The 16898-nt window shown below is 41.3% G+C and overlaps 1 protein-coding gene across 1 annotated transcript; it reads left to right on the top strand.

The window, feature by feature from the left end:
- Positions 1-2807: 2807 nt before the first annotated feature.
- LOC138607886 (C2 calcium-dependent domain-containing protein 4C) lies at positions 2808-5213 on the top strand. Its single transcript, XM_069680543.1, has 2 exons — positions 2808-2877; positions 3802-5213. Exon 2 carries the CDS (start codon positions 3858-3860, stop codon positions 5115-5117), a length of 1260 nt encoding a protein of 419 aa, XP_069536644.1. The 5' UTR covers positions 2808-2877; positions 3802-3857; the 3' UTR covers positions 5118-5213.
- Positions 5214-16898: the final 11685 nt, after the last annotated feature.

The raw sequence follows: 16898 nt of genomic DNA, 5'->3' as shown, positions 1-16898 counted from the left end.
CATATGTCAGGATATGAGATGTCACCAAGGCAACTGAAGTTGTGTGGAAGCGGGGTTGACAGGAAGGAGAAAAATGGATGGCAACAATAAGATGAAGCGGGGGTAAAAATGGATCCTTTGACATGTCAGCGGTAATGAGTGACCGCGTGTTCAGGGAGTCGATGCAGAGGAACAAACCTGGAGGTACACAAGACCTCCTGCGGGGCTTTTGTGACGCTCCTGCTCGGCCTTGTTCCAGGAAGTCAATCACACGTCACCGAGGAAGAAGTCACTCAACAGTTGGTGCGACACTCACTGGATTGACTCCTTCAGCTGCTTCTTTGCACATGTAATTGTCCTCATCACTGCCAGAGTGTAGGTACATCTGTCTCTCCACTTGGAGAACAACTTCTCTACTTCTGGGTCGGTCACGGCTTCTGTGTTGGACAGACAGAGATGTATAGGCGGGCCCTTTAATGAGAGCAGAACAGACGCATTAACCTTTTCTCAGGCTGTAGTCTGTTCTCATCTCACTGCTCAGACTCACGCTTGTGTACCGATCTCATTATTTCCCAGAGGAAGCTGTTAACAGAGCGAACATGGAGCCGAGTGACATTCAAATATTCCTCCACAGATTTGGAGTTAATAAACATTGATATGAAGTTTTCAACTCTTATGTACAACGAGAAGATGCTGATGTTAGACGAACAATAGAGAGGGTTATCTTGTCATTATACTGCAATATTGAATACTGTCTTTGGCCCATCTGCATTGTGCAACAGGTTGAGTGCCTATGGGTGACAGCAGAGTGAGCCCCGCCTGCTTCAGATGACACCCAGCAGTCGGCTCTGGCTCCAATGTGCCTCTGCAATCTATATGGTAAGTGGCTCTTTTCACAGGTTGATTACATTAGACAATGACCTCTGGGAGGACCTCGGAAAGCAAGACATGTAATTATCTCCACTCAGAGCTGGAATAGCTGTCATGGTTGACATGCCGAGCTGAAGCCGTCCATGATGTTCTTTAGGGCTGACCCGTGAGATCCGGGTTCACTTTCACCGTCGGGTGAAGAATGTGATGTTGCAGGTTTATCCTCCTCCTGGATCCGGTTTTTGTGTGTCTCTCTGTGTGTGTGTGTGTGTGTGTGTGTGTGTGTGTGTGTGTGTGTGTGTGTGTGTGTGTGTGTGTGTGTGTGTGTGTGTGTGTGTGTGTGTGTGTGTGTGTGTGTGTTTGCACAAATGCACGTGTAAACAGATGTGGATTTGATTGCATGGTGGTTGGTAGATGTTGCATGCTAAAGCACCCTTGTTGGATTGTCTCTGAATGTTAAGACAAGTAACGTGTCCGTACACGTGGGTGCAGCTGAACGAGTCCTTTACACACATTTTCTCATTCATCTTCTTCCTATTTACATGTGGTCCAGCATAAATACAGCTTCCTGTTTACATTGGAGCACTTTTTATTTCACATGACTGATAATGTTGCTCTTGTTTCTGTTACTAGTTTGAGTTGGACATGGATGTGCTACAAGAAGATGTCACATATTTCTGCTAAATCAGGATTTAGCTTTTAGTTTTGCAGATTGTTTTTGTTTCCCAGGCAATGTCAATTAATATTTTCTGACAGCACAGCTCAATGATGATGCTCGTTCCAAGTGGAGAAAAGCAGAATCGGATCACACAGACTGAGGCGTGGCAGGTTCTGCAGCTTTAAATTATGCAAACAGACCAAAGTTTTGACAGTAAACCTACTGCGTCTTCATCTGCGCAAACAGAAATACAATTACTAACGGAGGTTTAATCCAGCAGCTGATTTACTCTGCTTGTTAAACTCTTCCAGCTCCATCCTAGCTGTGATAGGAAGCTCATCTCATTTTCAATCTAAGTAAGTACATTAAACATACAGAGCGTTTCACATTTCACATCTGTCATTAAGCAGTTTGTAAAGCTCTTGTTCCCTTTGTCAACACAAGTCAACACTCACAGCAGCTCTAATCCGGAGGCTTCATTGTCTGAATTCCTCCCTGTCATGTTAACGCAGCGCTCTTATTGGCTCCATGCGACTGATCTGTGATAAAGCAGCGGCCGTAACCCCTCGGTCAGCCCACGGCTTATGCAGCACTTGACTCAAAACCAGGCAATATAGACAAATGGCGCTTTTTGTCCTGCCAATCAATGGAGTCAGTGGGGCCTTTCCTATTTTAGACGGACAAATGTGTGTTGTTGCCATAGCAAAGTTTCCAGGGAGACGGATCAGACGGTTTAAACCCAAAGATAGACGGAAAAAAAGGAGGAGGAGAAGAAAAGGAAGCCGTAAAATCAATTGAACCACACATAATAGAGGTGCTACACACAGCATTGTCCGCTCAGCTGCACATGCTCTTCCTGCTCAAATATCAGTCTTATTATAACCTATAATTAAATGGTTCACTGACAAAGCATGGTGCTGTCTCTTTAAAAGTGAAAAAAAGACTTTAGCTGAAGAAGTTTGACATCTCTTCTTAATGTAATTTTGAACATAAAGTTACAGTATTTATACATTTCAAATAACATAAATCATAAAAGTCAAAACTGGTTAAAACTGAAGCAGCACTAAACATTTAAATGTTGGATGTGACAGTGCTGGTGAAAGTCTTAAACCCACCTGTAGGATTCCTCTTCCTCTGATATGTAACTGATGTGTCTTATAGTCGCTTCTGCTGGGAAGCTCTGCACAGTTTGATCTCATTGGTCAGCTGCAGCCCTGTGCCGGGTATAAAGCGCGTGCCAGGAGTTCCGGAGCGGAGACCGTCTGAGGGCGCAGAGCAGCGCCGCAGAGCGCACAGGCTTACCGAGGAGCAAACACCTGTTACTTACGGAGCAAGTGAACAAAGAGGAGCGAGTCCTTTTCAATAGTGCTGTGAGTATATTATTTGTATATTTCTAAAGAAAGGAACAGAGGGAACCCTCAAGATAATGTGTAGAGAATGGATGTGAGAGGTTTGGGAGAACGCGGACTGGTGCGTAAATGGAGGAAGCCTTCGACACCTGTTGATCCGAGTATTCGTTTTTAACTTTTTCCTTTTTTAAAACTTATTTTCTGTAACTTTAAAGCAGCCTGTGTGATCTAAAGACGCAGAAAAATATGTTGTTTAATCTTAGGAATTGGGTTTTATTTTATTTGACAAGATGAACTGTAAACTTATTTTTTTAACCACCGGAACATTTATGGTGTTATTAAAACTTAATGCCAGACTTATATCTGAAAGTTTTTAATTTTAGGAATTAAATGCAAACAAGTGGTTCTCCTTTATAGTGGAGGAGGGGCACAAATATATAGCCGAATTTCCACGTCGATTAATCAAATAAAGAATACGACTTTAAATGCAGTCATATAAGTTTGAAAAACAAAGCCCCTTTCTTGTTCTAATCTGTTCCCAAATTGACTCTTCATTCATACTACCAATCAACTCTGCTAAAAATAATTATGACTGACTCATTAGCTGTACATGTAGTGATATAGTTGAATTCTGGTTGTTTTATTTATCTGTCTCAATTTGCTGCCTGTTGGCTTTTCTTTTCCTTAAGATGTTCAAGCCTCCTTAAAGAGCTGCCGTTTTTCAGACAAACCTTTTATGAAGCTTTAGTATCTTTATGAGAGCATCTACTCGACAGCATTGGAGACAGTTGAGCTCAGATTCAATCTGCTGTGAGTGCACTATTTCCTGTTCTAATCAAACAATTTGGGATCTTGAACATCAAAGTGCTATTTTGGTCTCTTTGTTCCCTTTGGAGAAACTGTCCTCTGATCATTTACACCCCCTCTCTGTGTTATTAACTGCAGACACACCTGACTGTGACTACTCCACACGCCCACACATCCCACTGTCTGGTGGGACCATGTGGGTTCTGGATAAGATCCGTGGCTCGGTGGAGACCGGCGTGCTGCGACAAGGAGAGAACGGAGACAAGAAAGGAGTCACCCCTTCCTACAGCAACGTCCTCACCCCGGACAAGATCCCGGACTTCTTCATTCCCCCGAAGCTGGTCAGCAGCCCTCCAGAACCGGAGCTCCCTAATGTGAAGCCCAAAGAAGGATTGCAACCCTCGACTTCAGAGCAAACTATTAGCATTGGGAAGAAGATCAGCTGCCCAAGAAGTCCTCGCCTGGTCGCCAAGATCGCAGGAGACACCAAGAACTTGCTGAAAGCAGCAAACCGTCACATCATCCAGATAGAAAGTGCTGACGATGTTGTGACTGGAGACACCAATGCAGACCCCCAGTCGCAGACAGCAATGTCTCTGCCTTATGTCCCCAAGACTCACACGCCTTATGGCTTCGCAACTTTGAAGGAGAGCCCCCACACTCGCCGTAAAGAGTCACTGTTCCACTGCGAGCACACCAGTCCCATCACCTCCCCAAACACCCAGAGGAAGACCCCGGGGAGAGGCAGCGAAGGGGGGAACCACCTGAATCCAGCAGACTTCAACACCTCACACATGAACCCTTATCGATACTTCAGTGGTGGAGAAAGCGACACCTGCTCCTCGGCTGAGTCCTCTCCCTTCAGCTCCCCGCTGCTCTCCCGCTCCGCCTCCCTGCTCAAGATCTTCACCCACGAGACGCAGGCCAAAGTGGTGAAAGCCAAGCGGACGTTTGCTCGCCACAGCTCGCTCTCCACCGACGAGTGCAGCTCAGCAGAGCCCAGCCCCAACGTCCAGCGACGGCTGCACATGCCCTCCTTCCACAGCGGGGCTGGAGCGGCGGACAACAAGCTCCATCGAGAGCACACCATCAGCCTGCACAAAGGTGGGTCGGTGAGGATCAGCGCCAACTACGACTCCAGCACCTCCCGCCTGCTAATCCGCATCCTGGTGGCAGAGAGTCTCTACGACAAGCACTTTGACATCAAGAGCATCAACTGCTGCGTGTCCGTCTACCTGAACCCGGGGAAGCTGCAGAAGCAACGGAGCAACATCATCAAGAACAGCCGCAACCCGGTCTTCAATGAGGACTTCTTCTTTGACTCAATAAGCTCGGTTCAGGTGAAGAACCTGTCGATGAAGATCAAGGTGGTGAACAAAGGCACCAGCCTGAAGAGGGACACACTGCTGGGACAGAGAGAGGTGCCGCTCACTAAGCTGCTCTCAGGGCTTTAAAGATAAAAGACCTGGAGGTCAAATAAGGCAAAAAACAAGGACACAGATGTTTGCACTGGTTTTTATATAAAAGTAAAAAGAACGATAAATGAGAAATGTTCCTATCAGGAAAGAGAGAAAGAGAATCAATCTGTGGACATTCATGGACAGATGCAGGATTTTTTCGCCAGGCTCCTTCTCCCAGAAATGAAAGCTCATTAAACCCAGCCGGGCTCGACAGCCACAGATTAATTTGACAGATGAAAGGGATCTTTTTTCTGGACATACCTTCCTCAATCAGGTCCTGATCAAAGGTTGGAGACACCTGTGCATGGACCCGTCTCCATGTCCTCGCCTGCACCATGTGTGGCATGGTTTTATTATTATAATGTGACATAAATCCACAGCAGCACAGGATGCGATTTTACATCAGCTGCACTGTGTGTTCAAAACAAAGATGCTATTGTCAGTCAGTGCGAGCTTTGAAGTGGCACTACGCCCTGATGTGCAAATGACCCTTTGATCCCGGTTGCCATGGCCCACTGCTACAGGAGAGGACGAAGGACTAACAGATCGCCACAATGGCCACATTTACATGCACATTAAAAGTAGAATTATAATGTGATTAGTCATGCAAGAAGTCCTATGGTTGCATATTCAGTTCTTATTAACAGAAAGTAAAACCCTCGTAAGGTCTATGTGCTGCACAAGTCTCTAAGTTTTAGGTGTCATTTTATAAAATAGTTAAAGCAACTTTAGGTTAAAGGTGCTCTGTGGAGTTTTTTTTAGTAAACAAATAAAAGTTTACATTTAGTGTGTCTTACCGAAATGAATCCTCGGGTTCTAACAAACATAATAAAAATATTGACTCTCCCATAGAAACCCTAAAAAAAAAGATGGACGACATGACATCTCCCTAAAAGTGAAGACAAAACATCTCTAACGCCCCCTGCTGACTGGCTGCAGTATAGGTCATAAAGCCCGCCTCCTCCATGTTATCAGGTGGGACATAAAATCAAAATACACGCCCAATAAATCTTTCTCAAACATGGTTTCTGTCATTATAGTTAGTTCTTATCATGCTGATTTACTTCCAAGTGTTCATTTTTCTGACAAGTTTAGTTTTAATTAGTTATTTGACGCTCACAAAATGATTGACAGCTCTGTTGACAAATACAGATGCTGCAGCCGATCTGTTCTGGATTAGCAGAGTAGAGGACGAACGGCAAGAGCAGACATAACTAAAACAATCACTACAGTCATTGAAGTTTCCGTACCTGTGAACGTCTGCTTCAGACCAACACAAAAGTGTTCCTGCTGTTAAACACGCCGGCCAGCGGGATCTTTGCTGTTTTTTTTAGTAATTCAAGTGTGTGTTTTGGTTAGCGGAAGTGGGCATGGCGGCTCTTCCCGCTGATCTCTACTGCCTGGGTGTATTTTGGCTTCAACTGGAGACGCGTCGTCTATTTTTATATAAATACAGTCTTTGATAGACACATTTTCAACATTAAAAAATATAATTTTATCAACTCCACAAAGTAGCTTTAAACTTTTCTTTTCTTTGACCAAATTTGAAAAACTTGGCTTTTATCTGCAGTAAAAACATAAAAACGTTTAAAAGATAGTTTCATTTTTATTTTTAGTGCAGCATCAAAAAAATTAAATTTGAAACTAGTTGATTTCTATGTGCAACAGGCTTCTTACCGCTCTAACAGATTTTTTCCATCAAAAAAAATCTGGTTTTAAAGCTCACATATGGACACAAATGTTTGCAGTGTGAGGTAACTCGACTTAAAAGTCTTTTATAGCCTCCACTTGTGACTGAAACTGCATGAAACCCAACTCACGGACTTCATGAGCAACAAGTAAGAAATATTTGCAGGAAATAAAATTCCTACATGTCTATTTAAAAATTCAGTTTGGTAAATGAAATCTTAGCCTCACAAGGGACCTGTGTGGACGCTGGAGCTGCAGCCTGTCACGCACGCCTCACCCAGTGTGGGCACCCAGATTAAATCTTGTGCAACTAGGCAACAGGGTTTTGCCAAAATAGGTACACCGCCTTCAGTCTGTATTCAGACTGACGATGTAAATACAATGTTATTCTGCACAGATTATCAGCACCAAAAACATAGAAGCAGATACTTTAAACTTGATACTTTAAAGGTTTTATCAGGAGCACTTGTTCTGTTAATAAAAATACAGATATCTAAAAATGGCAGTGACAAAGTGCTCAACAGCTGACAGCAGAGGGACAAGAAAAAAGGTTATTAAAAGTCAAATACAACCATGGAAACAGATTTCACATTTATGCAACCAGGCTGTTGCCTCACAGTATTGGCAGTGGGCGAGTACAGTACATGTGTGCATGTATATGTATTAAATGTTCATATGAGAAGATCAGAGCAGAGTACCAGTTGTATGGCATGAATATGACAATGACATACTGGTGTTTGCATGACATGCTCAAAGTTTTATGAAACCCTAAAGCCTTACTATGTAAGTGTGTGTGGTGTGTAAGAAAGAAGTGAGAGAGTGAGTGTGTGCATGTTGATTAGCATGACATTTTGTCCACAGTTGGTAATTTTCTATGTACAGCATGTAGTATTTTGTAACATGCCACTGTATGGTAATGACTCTAAACGTGTTGGATTTTTACTGTATATATCTACATATGTTCTAGTTTCTACACTTGTCAGTGAAATGCTAATTATGCACCAGAGAAGTGTGATGAGAGGCATGTTCATTTCATCAGTTTCACCCTTAATGAAGCCCGGGGGGAAGAAGCAGAAATGTCAAGAAGGAAGTAAGGAAAACAAGGCATCGAGGAAAGCTGCATTATGTGTTTTGACAGGCGTCTGCTCTTTGGCTGTTCTCTGTCGTCCATCCGAGGAATTACAAGAAATTGCGTGTGACTGCAGCCTCGAGTGCTCGGCGAAAACAAACAGAAGGATTCAGAGTTGTCTGAGCGATGCAAAGTACTTAAGTGTCTCCAACCCTGCCTCAAAGCTTCACTTTAACTCTGTGAGGATCACTCACCTGGTGTTTGTAGCTCACCTGTAGCACTGCTGTTCATATGCTCTATATACTTTATATACAGTGACACTGCTGGTTGTTATAGTGTGAAAGTCAGTGATCTGTTGTAACCCTGTTGCACACATGCAGTGCCTGCTCGTAGACGAATTGTATTTTCTACTCAGACGTCCTGAATTGTATTCAAACCTGTTGTAACCAAACCCTGTCAGAGGTTTCTTCTTGCATGACTTTATACTAAAGTATCGTTGGTACTACATTTCAGTCGATCCTTATTGTTTATTGGTAGGTCGCCTTGTGCTCTGATTCTAGATGAGGATTGCAGACAACACAATGTTTATAATGAAACACCTGAAATATGGTGATGTGTTGTGCTGATCTTCCAACTGATTGTCCTACTTTTATAATTGTTTTGACTGTTTTCATGTTGCTTACAGTTTAATAGAATTAAAGGGGAAAAACAATAAACAGCTATCCGGCTACTTCTGCTGTCCTGATTTACCTGAGATTATATCATTGTTAAACATTAGATTAATTCCTTTTATTAATGCTTCTTTGACTTTTTTGAATTGCCAATATCCACAGAAAAATACTCGATAACAAATTAACTTTTGGGTCTAAGTCAAGTGTCTCAGGAAATGTCTTTCAGAAAAGCCAGAAACTAAAGACAAAAATTAAGGCTTCACATTTAACAACAAAGCAGCACAAAGTTGAGTCATATTTCTGCTCTTGTTTGGATTTTAAGCTGAGCTTGACACATGCCGTACAACGTGTCTCTAACAGAAATATACTGAACAATGTCAAGAGGCTTTAAGTCCTATGAACACACATGAGTTAATGTAATTTTCCCCATCTGACAAGTTTAACTGTCTAACTAGACAAAACAACCTGGTACTCTTTATATAAACAGCCGTTAGCTAAACTGCTCTGTTTTACTCGCCAGTAGCTTTGCTAGCAAGCTAACGGTCTTTAAATTGTTTTATGGATTGTAAAGGAGAAATCTTGGGTTAAAACTAGCTTTTAAAGTTTTAATTAGTAGAAAAGGGTTAAAAATAGATTCCCCTCTGTTCAGTGGACATTTTAATTTCTCAGGCTCAACGTTTGTCTGTAAAAAAGCTACTTGAGTTTCTTTTCCTGCTACTGTTAGCATGTTAGCATTCATCTCAAAGTGAAGCTGAGGCTGACAGGAATACATTTTGAGAAATATACTTAACAGAAAGATTGATCAAAATTTTATACATGAGCTGGATATTGAGTGAGATATGAGGAGATTAGCTTAGATTGTATAAAGATGGAAAATAGAGGGAAACAGTTTGCGTGGTTATCTTTTGGGTTAGTGAAAATAAAATGCCTATAAAACCATATAAATCTGACAGATTAACTCATAATATCATTTTGGTTTATTCTGTACACAAACTGATATGTAAAAAGTGACACGTAGCATTTTCAAGGGTCAAATGTGCTGTAACTTTAGCAACTAGCTCATGACTAAGCATATTTCCATTGACCTTTATCTTGGCCACAGTTACTAGACTTAACTTTCCCATTGTCCTGCCTGTTGTTTAATTAGGTCCTGACTGATAACATTTAAAATGACTGTGTGACATGAGAGGGGTGGTGTTCAGTTGGATGTTGTATTTAATGTGTATACATGGTGAGGTGGTGTTCAAGTCTTCCTGTCTCGACAGTTTCTCTCTGAAAAATGAAGCTAAAAGTGCCGGTCCGTTACTTGACACTGAAATCTTAAATTCATTTCCAGACTTATATAAACATTGGGAAATGATTTATATGTACTGTTGATGTTCTTGTTGAGTATTTAACCTGTTAAAGTTGCTAAAACCACTGACAGCTGTCCTCTAATTACTTATCTGTAAATGGGTGTGAAATACTTTAATTAAAGAAAATAGTCTTCTCTATTTATGGCTTTATTTGTTGTATGTGACACTCAATTTAAGAAAATTGAGTGTCACATACACAGAATGAACAGTGTGTATAGCTGTAACTTACTGCAACATCTCTGTAATAAGTCAACACTCGGTAAAGATATTGGCTCCATTAGTTTTAGGCGCCACACTGTGACATGCAGCTTTTAGATTAAACCCGCTGTTTCTTTTTCCAGCTCCTTAAAATGATATCCAGACAGTACTTATTTTATATATAGTGATAAATTTCTTTTCACCTAAATAATAAACACAGTCTCAGTTTTTGTATGAACGTATTCAGACAGCATTACCGTCTGCGTGTGGTGCCACTAGAGGTTTAGCTCTAGTCATTATTTTTAACGACTGCTCAGCACTTTTTAAATGATAAATTCACAACATTTTCAGTCAGGAGAGCATCCCCACCTTGATCTCTCTCCTCCTCTTGTCTCCGGCTGCTCTTTCCCTGTCCTTTCTGACTAATTACCAGATTTACCTCGGTAATGTAACACTCCTGCTCCCCCAGACTTAATGATGTCCTCCTACATTAAATCCAATATCCAGCAGAGTTCTCAGGCCTTCTAAACATGCTGCTCCTGGTTTACTCTGAATTAACAGCATAAACAAAGAGAGATATTTAACATCTGTGCCGGGCTGTTGTTAATTGGCGGGGTAAAAACACTGCACCATCATCATTAGCTGCAGGGAGGAGTCAATCTAAGAGCTGCCTATTTGGAGAGGAAGTGTGTGGGAGGCGAGAGGGTTCAGTAGGACGTACACCAAGGAATCACTGGTTACTGCTGCCTATGTTACATCACTTATTTATCTTTTAATGAAAGCAACTTTAAAGCTGCCCTAATCCATATCTCTTTATTTATAAAAGCTCAAATGTAAAATGTGAAAGTGGTTGCTTGTATTGATTATCCCACAGAGAATTAACACCAATATCCGCAGTTCTCTTTAGCTCTCTAGCTTCTTGTTAACTCACTGTCCGTTTTAAGGCCCCTCAACTTTTACTCATTATGACCGTTTGCAGCTGCAGCAGGACACTTTTTTCAGCCTTTCCAGCAAAAATCCAGCAAAATAGTAGTTATATTAATTTGACCTCTTTTATAGGCCTAATTGTTGTGATTTGGTTTGTACTTTTGGTATTCTTTTTTGGGTAAAATAAAAACTAACTTTCCTTTAAAAAAAAAAGCTTTCAAAGCATATACATTTGTCTGAGCAGAGATACAGTATCTTAAATATAGCTTCAGGGTTGGGTATGGTTAGGGCTACATTACAACCCGGGCTGGATTCTTGTCTTTGTTTTTAGACACAGATATCTGGACCAAGGTGCTTGATTGACTGACTTAGACTGACTTTCCTATGCTGCTCGCAGGGCTACACAAAAAATACATTCTACTTTAAATGTACATTTTTTGATCTTTTAAAAAGTCCCTTTGAAAAGCCGAAAAGGTTGGAAAGTTGGCAGCATGGTCCTGGCGCCCATAGGTTTAATTTGAGCTAGGTGCTGCAAATGTCACGCTCTGACTTCACAGATGAAAACGTTTAACTTTTGAATTTTTGGTGGTCAAATGAGGCTAAAACCTCCACATCAAGCAACTCACAGAACCCACAGCACTTACACATATTCAGTCATGACAGCTGAAGCAGATCTGACTGACGGTTCACCAGAAGTTTACTGGGTGCACTTCATTCAACAATGGACCTCGAATAACTTTTCCTGCTATGACTGAACATTCAAGCTGTTTGTTATTCAGGATCACATGAGCAAAGAGACTCATGTACAGATCCCCTAATTCATCCCTCACATGTGCACACACACACAAACATACTATAATGTTTCCTGTGTCAGCTGCACATGCCGCTACCTACACCCGCTCATCTGGCATCCCTCATTTCCATCCTCTACTGAACCTCTCACAGCCTGTAAATTGATTTATAATGCTGTCTTCTCCCAGGGTGGGTGGAGGGTGGGGGGGCACACACAATGTAGTGCGGAGGGTCTGGGGATGGGTGCAGATTCTGGGTGGTGGCAGCGATGAAACCGGTTCTCTGTAGGGCAAATTTGATTGGGGACGATTTTCATCCCCGACTTCAGGGAGGAAAGGTTTAGGGCTGTTATTGGCTTCAGGATTACTATGGCAACCACTGAGCTGAGTGCTCTCTGAGTGAAGGAATGAGACGTGTGTGTGTGTGTGTGTGTGTGCGTGTGCATCTAGTGGGGGGTTGAGTATTGCGGTTTAAATTGCTATCCAGTATCATGGCCGCTGTGTTTTTTGCTTTTTATTTGAACAGAATTAATTTCCCAAAGATGGCATTAAAAGTACTTCTTATGATGTTAGCCTGCTGTCACAGGCCTGCTGATGTTTAACCAGTAAGGCAGTGGTTTAGTCCTTTGTACAGCAGCTCTATGAGCAGGGGTCCGTTTCACAAAGCAGGTTTATTGAAAACTCTGAGTCTGTTAACCCTGAAATGAGGGAAACTCTGAGTTTTCTGTTTCACAAAGGGAGGTAACTCAAACCAGAGAAAGAGGGGTAACTCTAGCCTGTTTCACAGAGAGAGGTAACTTAAGCTCTCGGTCAGTTACTGTAGTAACAGACTCTATGAACCTAACCTGGTCATGAGCAGGTTTTCTTCAGGAAACTCAGAGTTTCGCTCTGTCTCCTCCCTCTAGAATATAAAACCCTCATTCGACTTCCTCATTCATTCAGCCCGTCTCACGCGTGTGTTTGAGCGGTTACCGAATTAAAAGAAGAAAAGTTGCGTCTCTGTGCTGCTCTGACCGCTTTGCAAAAGTCTTTTATATTTATGATAAAAAAAATCAAAAGACAAATCTGTGTCAAAGTCATCATTTTTAGATTTTCCACCACCACTGCCGAGAGCGCTCAAATAAGACGCCGTTAGTTATTGGATTTTTTTTTTTTTTAAACTAACACATTCAGTTTAATCAACATGAATTATAATGTATGTGAAGTCAGCATCATGTTAGGGATAAAGCTGATGCACATTAAAACAGCCACTGAATGATATTTAATCTGTTTAATATTTAAAATATGATTGAAGTGCTTCCATTTACGTTTTTCTCCCGCTGGATTGCTCCTAAATTAATATAAATTTTAGCTTCCGGTCGTGATTAAGTATTAAATAAATAGACCAGTTCAAACTTGCAAATTTACTCGAGCAGCAGTTTCTTCCCACGCCGCTTCTCTCTCTTTTGCAGCTGCAGCCGTGTTACTTTATTTTTCTAAAAACATGCTCGTATTCGTTGAACGTCCGCATGAGGATTTCGAGCTCCGCTGGTGTGACGTAGGAGGACCTCTTTTTGTGTACCGTTGCCATGGTGAATCGTGGTGTCGGGGCTCCATTAATGCTGGCTTTTTACAGTCAGCGTGCACGCACTTAACTCCGGGTGAACCTACTCAGAGTTGATTGAACTAACTCTGATCAGCTGTTCTGGAACCGAAAACTCAGAGTTTCCTATCTCAGAGTAGATCAACTCAGAGTTCAGGGTTAGGCTCAGAGTTTGTTGAACCTTCTTTGTGAAACGGACCCCTGCTCTATGGACCTGTTGCTTTCAAGCAATGTGAAACTAATAACATTAATTACAGCTGCTTTTCAGTGGTTCACATGATTTGAACAAAGCCATGTTAATGTCTTAAAGTTACACTTTTTCTGCAATGAAGGTCAAACTTTTTCTCTGTGAGAAACTTTAACTGCTTACAACGGTGTGATACTGCAATACTTTAAACTTTTATGATAAACAATAGGCTCTTATTACTCTGATTACAAACACATTGTTGCATTAGTACAACAATATAAAAACCATCACAAATTTAAGTCCTGCATTTAAAATCACACTTTAAGAGTGTCACGGCTCAGAGTTCAGACAAAAAGGGAGAGGACCCAGATGCAGAATGATGGGATGAGATTATTTAAACAAAAAGGCTTACTGAGTTGAGGAGTCCACGGGGTGCAGGCAAACAAATCCAACAGCAAAAAAAGGTCCCAACAAAACAGGCAAGAAATAATCCAAATGAATCCGAAGGTGAAAAAATCCACACTGGGAACACTGAGATCACTGGGAACAAAGTGACACAGCGATGGTCATACAGGAAAAGACGACAATGAACAAGCTAAGAAACAGGGCAAGACTATATTAACTGGAAACCAGGGACAGGTGAGACTAATCAAACACAGGTGAAAACAATAAGGGCGGGGCACACAATCACAAAGGTGGGAAACAAAATAAAGGAAGGAAGTTAAACAAGACATGACATACATGGGGCAAGAACTGCAAAATAAAACAGGAAACACTAAAAACTCAGGACTGTGACAGTAGGACTACAAAATAAAACAGGAAATGATCTAAAACAATGAAATACAAATGAAATTCATAACTAAACAAGACTAAATCATGACAGGAACACAATAAACTAAATACAAAACTAAACAATGACAACCCATTTTTTTTTAGCAAAAGTAACTAAGTTTCAAAAGATAAACGTAAACTTGAAATATGATCACCTCCACATTACTAAGTAGATCATAGAGGTAGTGTAGCAGTGTTTCCCAAATTAAGGGGTCACAGAGGTCGTGAGATGACTAACAGGGTAGAAAAGTGTAACAATGCAAATTCCTGCTTCATAAATCAGTACCTATCTTTCTTAAATCTTTACTGCCCCTTGTTTTATTAATTTTAGTTCTTTTTGGTCCCAAAGCTATTAAAGTGCTTAAGTACCTATAGCAGCCCAACCACAACAGGTGCTAACAACCTGTAGCGAGCATTGTGGCTAAGAACAGTGCTGCCTCTTTATTTCCATGATGTCTGCATGGATCATTTATATTTTGCATGATTATTAGCAACAGGTTGCTAATGATGCCTCCGTTTTGATCAAAATATCCCAGTAAGCCTTAAAAGCAGGTTGTATGGTGTTGGTGTATTTATCGCCTGGCAGCAGCCCCAGTAATGATCAGCTGCTCCTTTGTCGGCCTGGCCCCCTGTGCCCCCGTCAGTGACGCCTCTCTGTGGCCCCTCACCGATAAGATCTCCGACCTTCAGACACCAGCACTGCGGCTCGGCATTGTGATCACACACACACACACTCCAGCTGTAAACTCTGTGAGGGCAGAAAACTGGAGACAACAGTGCTGTCAAACCGCCCGTGACAGCGTTACAATAACAACCCGGGGGACATTTGCCACAGGCGGGGGGGAAATGGAGGTACGCTGAAGGAATAGGGGGTTGTTATTTTATCTTTAAAGGAACATCAGGTGGTCAGTGTTGCAGAAACGACATTTCCTGAGCACTTAGAGTCAGCTGAAGCTCGCAGGGAGGGTGTGTAATGAGACTCTGGAGGTCAGCTGATGCAGGAACAGCTGTCTCAAAGAAACACCTGAAAAATAACGCTGATTCTTTACATGAGGAATTTAATTATTATTATTATTGCTTCCAAAATAAAGCTCCAGCCCAATCAACTAATTACAGCAGCTCTGGATTATAAACAGTTCCTTTCACAATAAAATATTTCCCGTTAAAAACTGAGGGCATCTCCTCGCACAAAATAAGTGATGGAGTTAATATAAAGCTCATAAGAGAAGATTATTGATGTCATTATTCATGTTGAGATGTTTCTCATAACACAACAACATTATAGAGCATGTAATCAGTTGCATCATTCAAATATTGACAAAGATGAAGCATCAGGATGGAGCTTTTCCACACAGAAAAATCGACATTCATTGTGATTTATAAAACTTTGTATCAACAAGAACATTGCTGTCGTGACGGAGGAGGAACTGTAATGGAAAACATTTGTCTTTCGTGATTTATCACCAGGAAATAAAGGACAGAAAGGGTCCGCTCCTGTTACACCCATATTGATTTTAATAATGGAACCATAATTGCAGAAACTTCCCCTTTCCAATAAAAGAACAATAAAGTGGATGAAAGGAAATGAAAGCAGCTTCATTAACAAGTCATCAACACCCTGTAAACAAGGCGACGGCTATTTTCCTCCACAATCCCTCATCACATTAGTTTGATATTGAGGGAAACGCTTCTGTTGTTCCCAAACAAAGCAGCAAATCATTCATCTTTTCCAAGAGAGTGTCAACATCCTGACGTGATGTTGTCAACAAATACACATGCACATAGAGCTTTGAAGGTAAAAACAATATCACATGTTGTTGTTTGATTGACACTGCGAGTCTTGACAATGAGCTGCGTGTGTTTCTCCACAGAGGCTGAAGACGCCCTTTGTGGTCGATTCATTAAAGAAAATGTTCAATCAAAGACAAAATGTGCTGAACAGGTCAAACAGTGCTGTACACATATAGGAGAGTTTTAGACCATGTCTGTAATACATTCATGAATGAGCAGCAAAGTACTGTTTAAACATGGAGAAAAAAGAAGGAATAAAAAATGAATCCCACTTTCTTCAGGCTTTCGAGGGAAACAAAGCTCATTAAAGGAACATTAAGAAGGATGTTAAAGTAAACAGACGATATAAAATAAAGGCTGCATAACATACTTTTATCATGGGGACAATAAAACGAGGAAAAGTAAAAATTCGATGCAACAGCTCAAAAGTTTTGCAAGAAATTTCTGAAACGGTGCAAATACAGCACATGCAAGAGTTGAAAACAAATACAACAGGCAGACACTGCAATTAAAAAAACATGCTGCAATACAAATGCAGAAACAAACGTGCAGTAAATACGTTAAAAATGCAAACACAAACTCAGAAAACAAATGCAAAAGACTGTAAATGCAGTCATCAGAACATGAGTGCTCCAGGCCTGTAGGGGGCGCTCAGTGGAATGGCTTTGTTATTGACTTTTTGAT

Source organism: Semicossyphus pulcher, unplaced genomic scaffold (assembly GCF_022749685.1).
Source record: "Semicossyphus pulcher isolate SPU_LCO1_2020_fin unplaced genomic scaffold, fSemPul1.0.p SCAF_4, whole genome shotgun sequence".
Classification (NCBI taxonomy): Eukaryota; Metazoa; Chordata; class Actinopteri; order Labriformes; family Labridae; genus Semicossyphus; species Semicossyphus pulcher.
The sequence above is the reverse complement of the archived record's forward strand: the minus strand, read 5'-3'. Positions and strand labels throughout refer to the sequence as shown.

Bases quoted from the DNA above. Each gene is read 5' to 3' on its own strand.
- LOC138607886 (XM_069680543.1), top strand. From the start codon at position 3,858: ATGTGGGTTCTGGATAAGATCCGTGGCTCGGTGGAGACCGGCGTGCTG.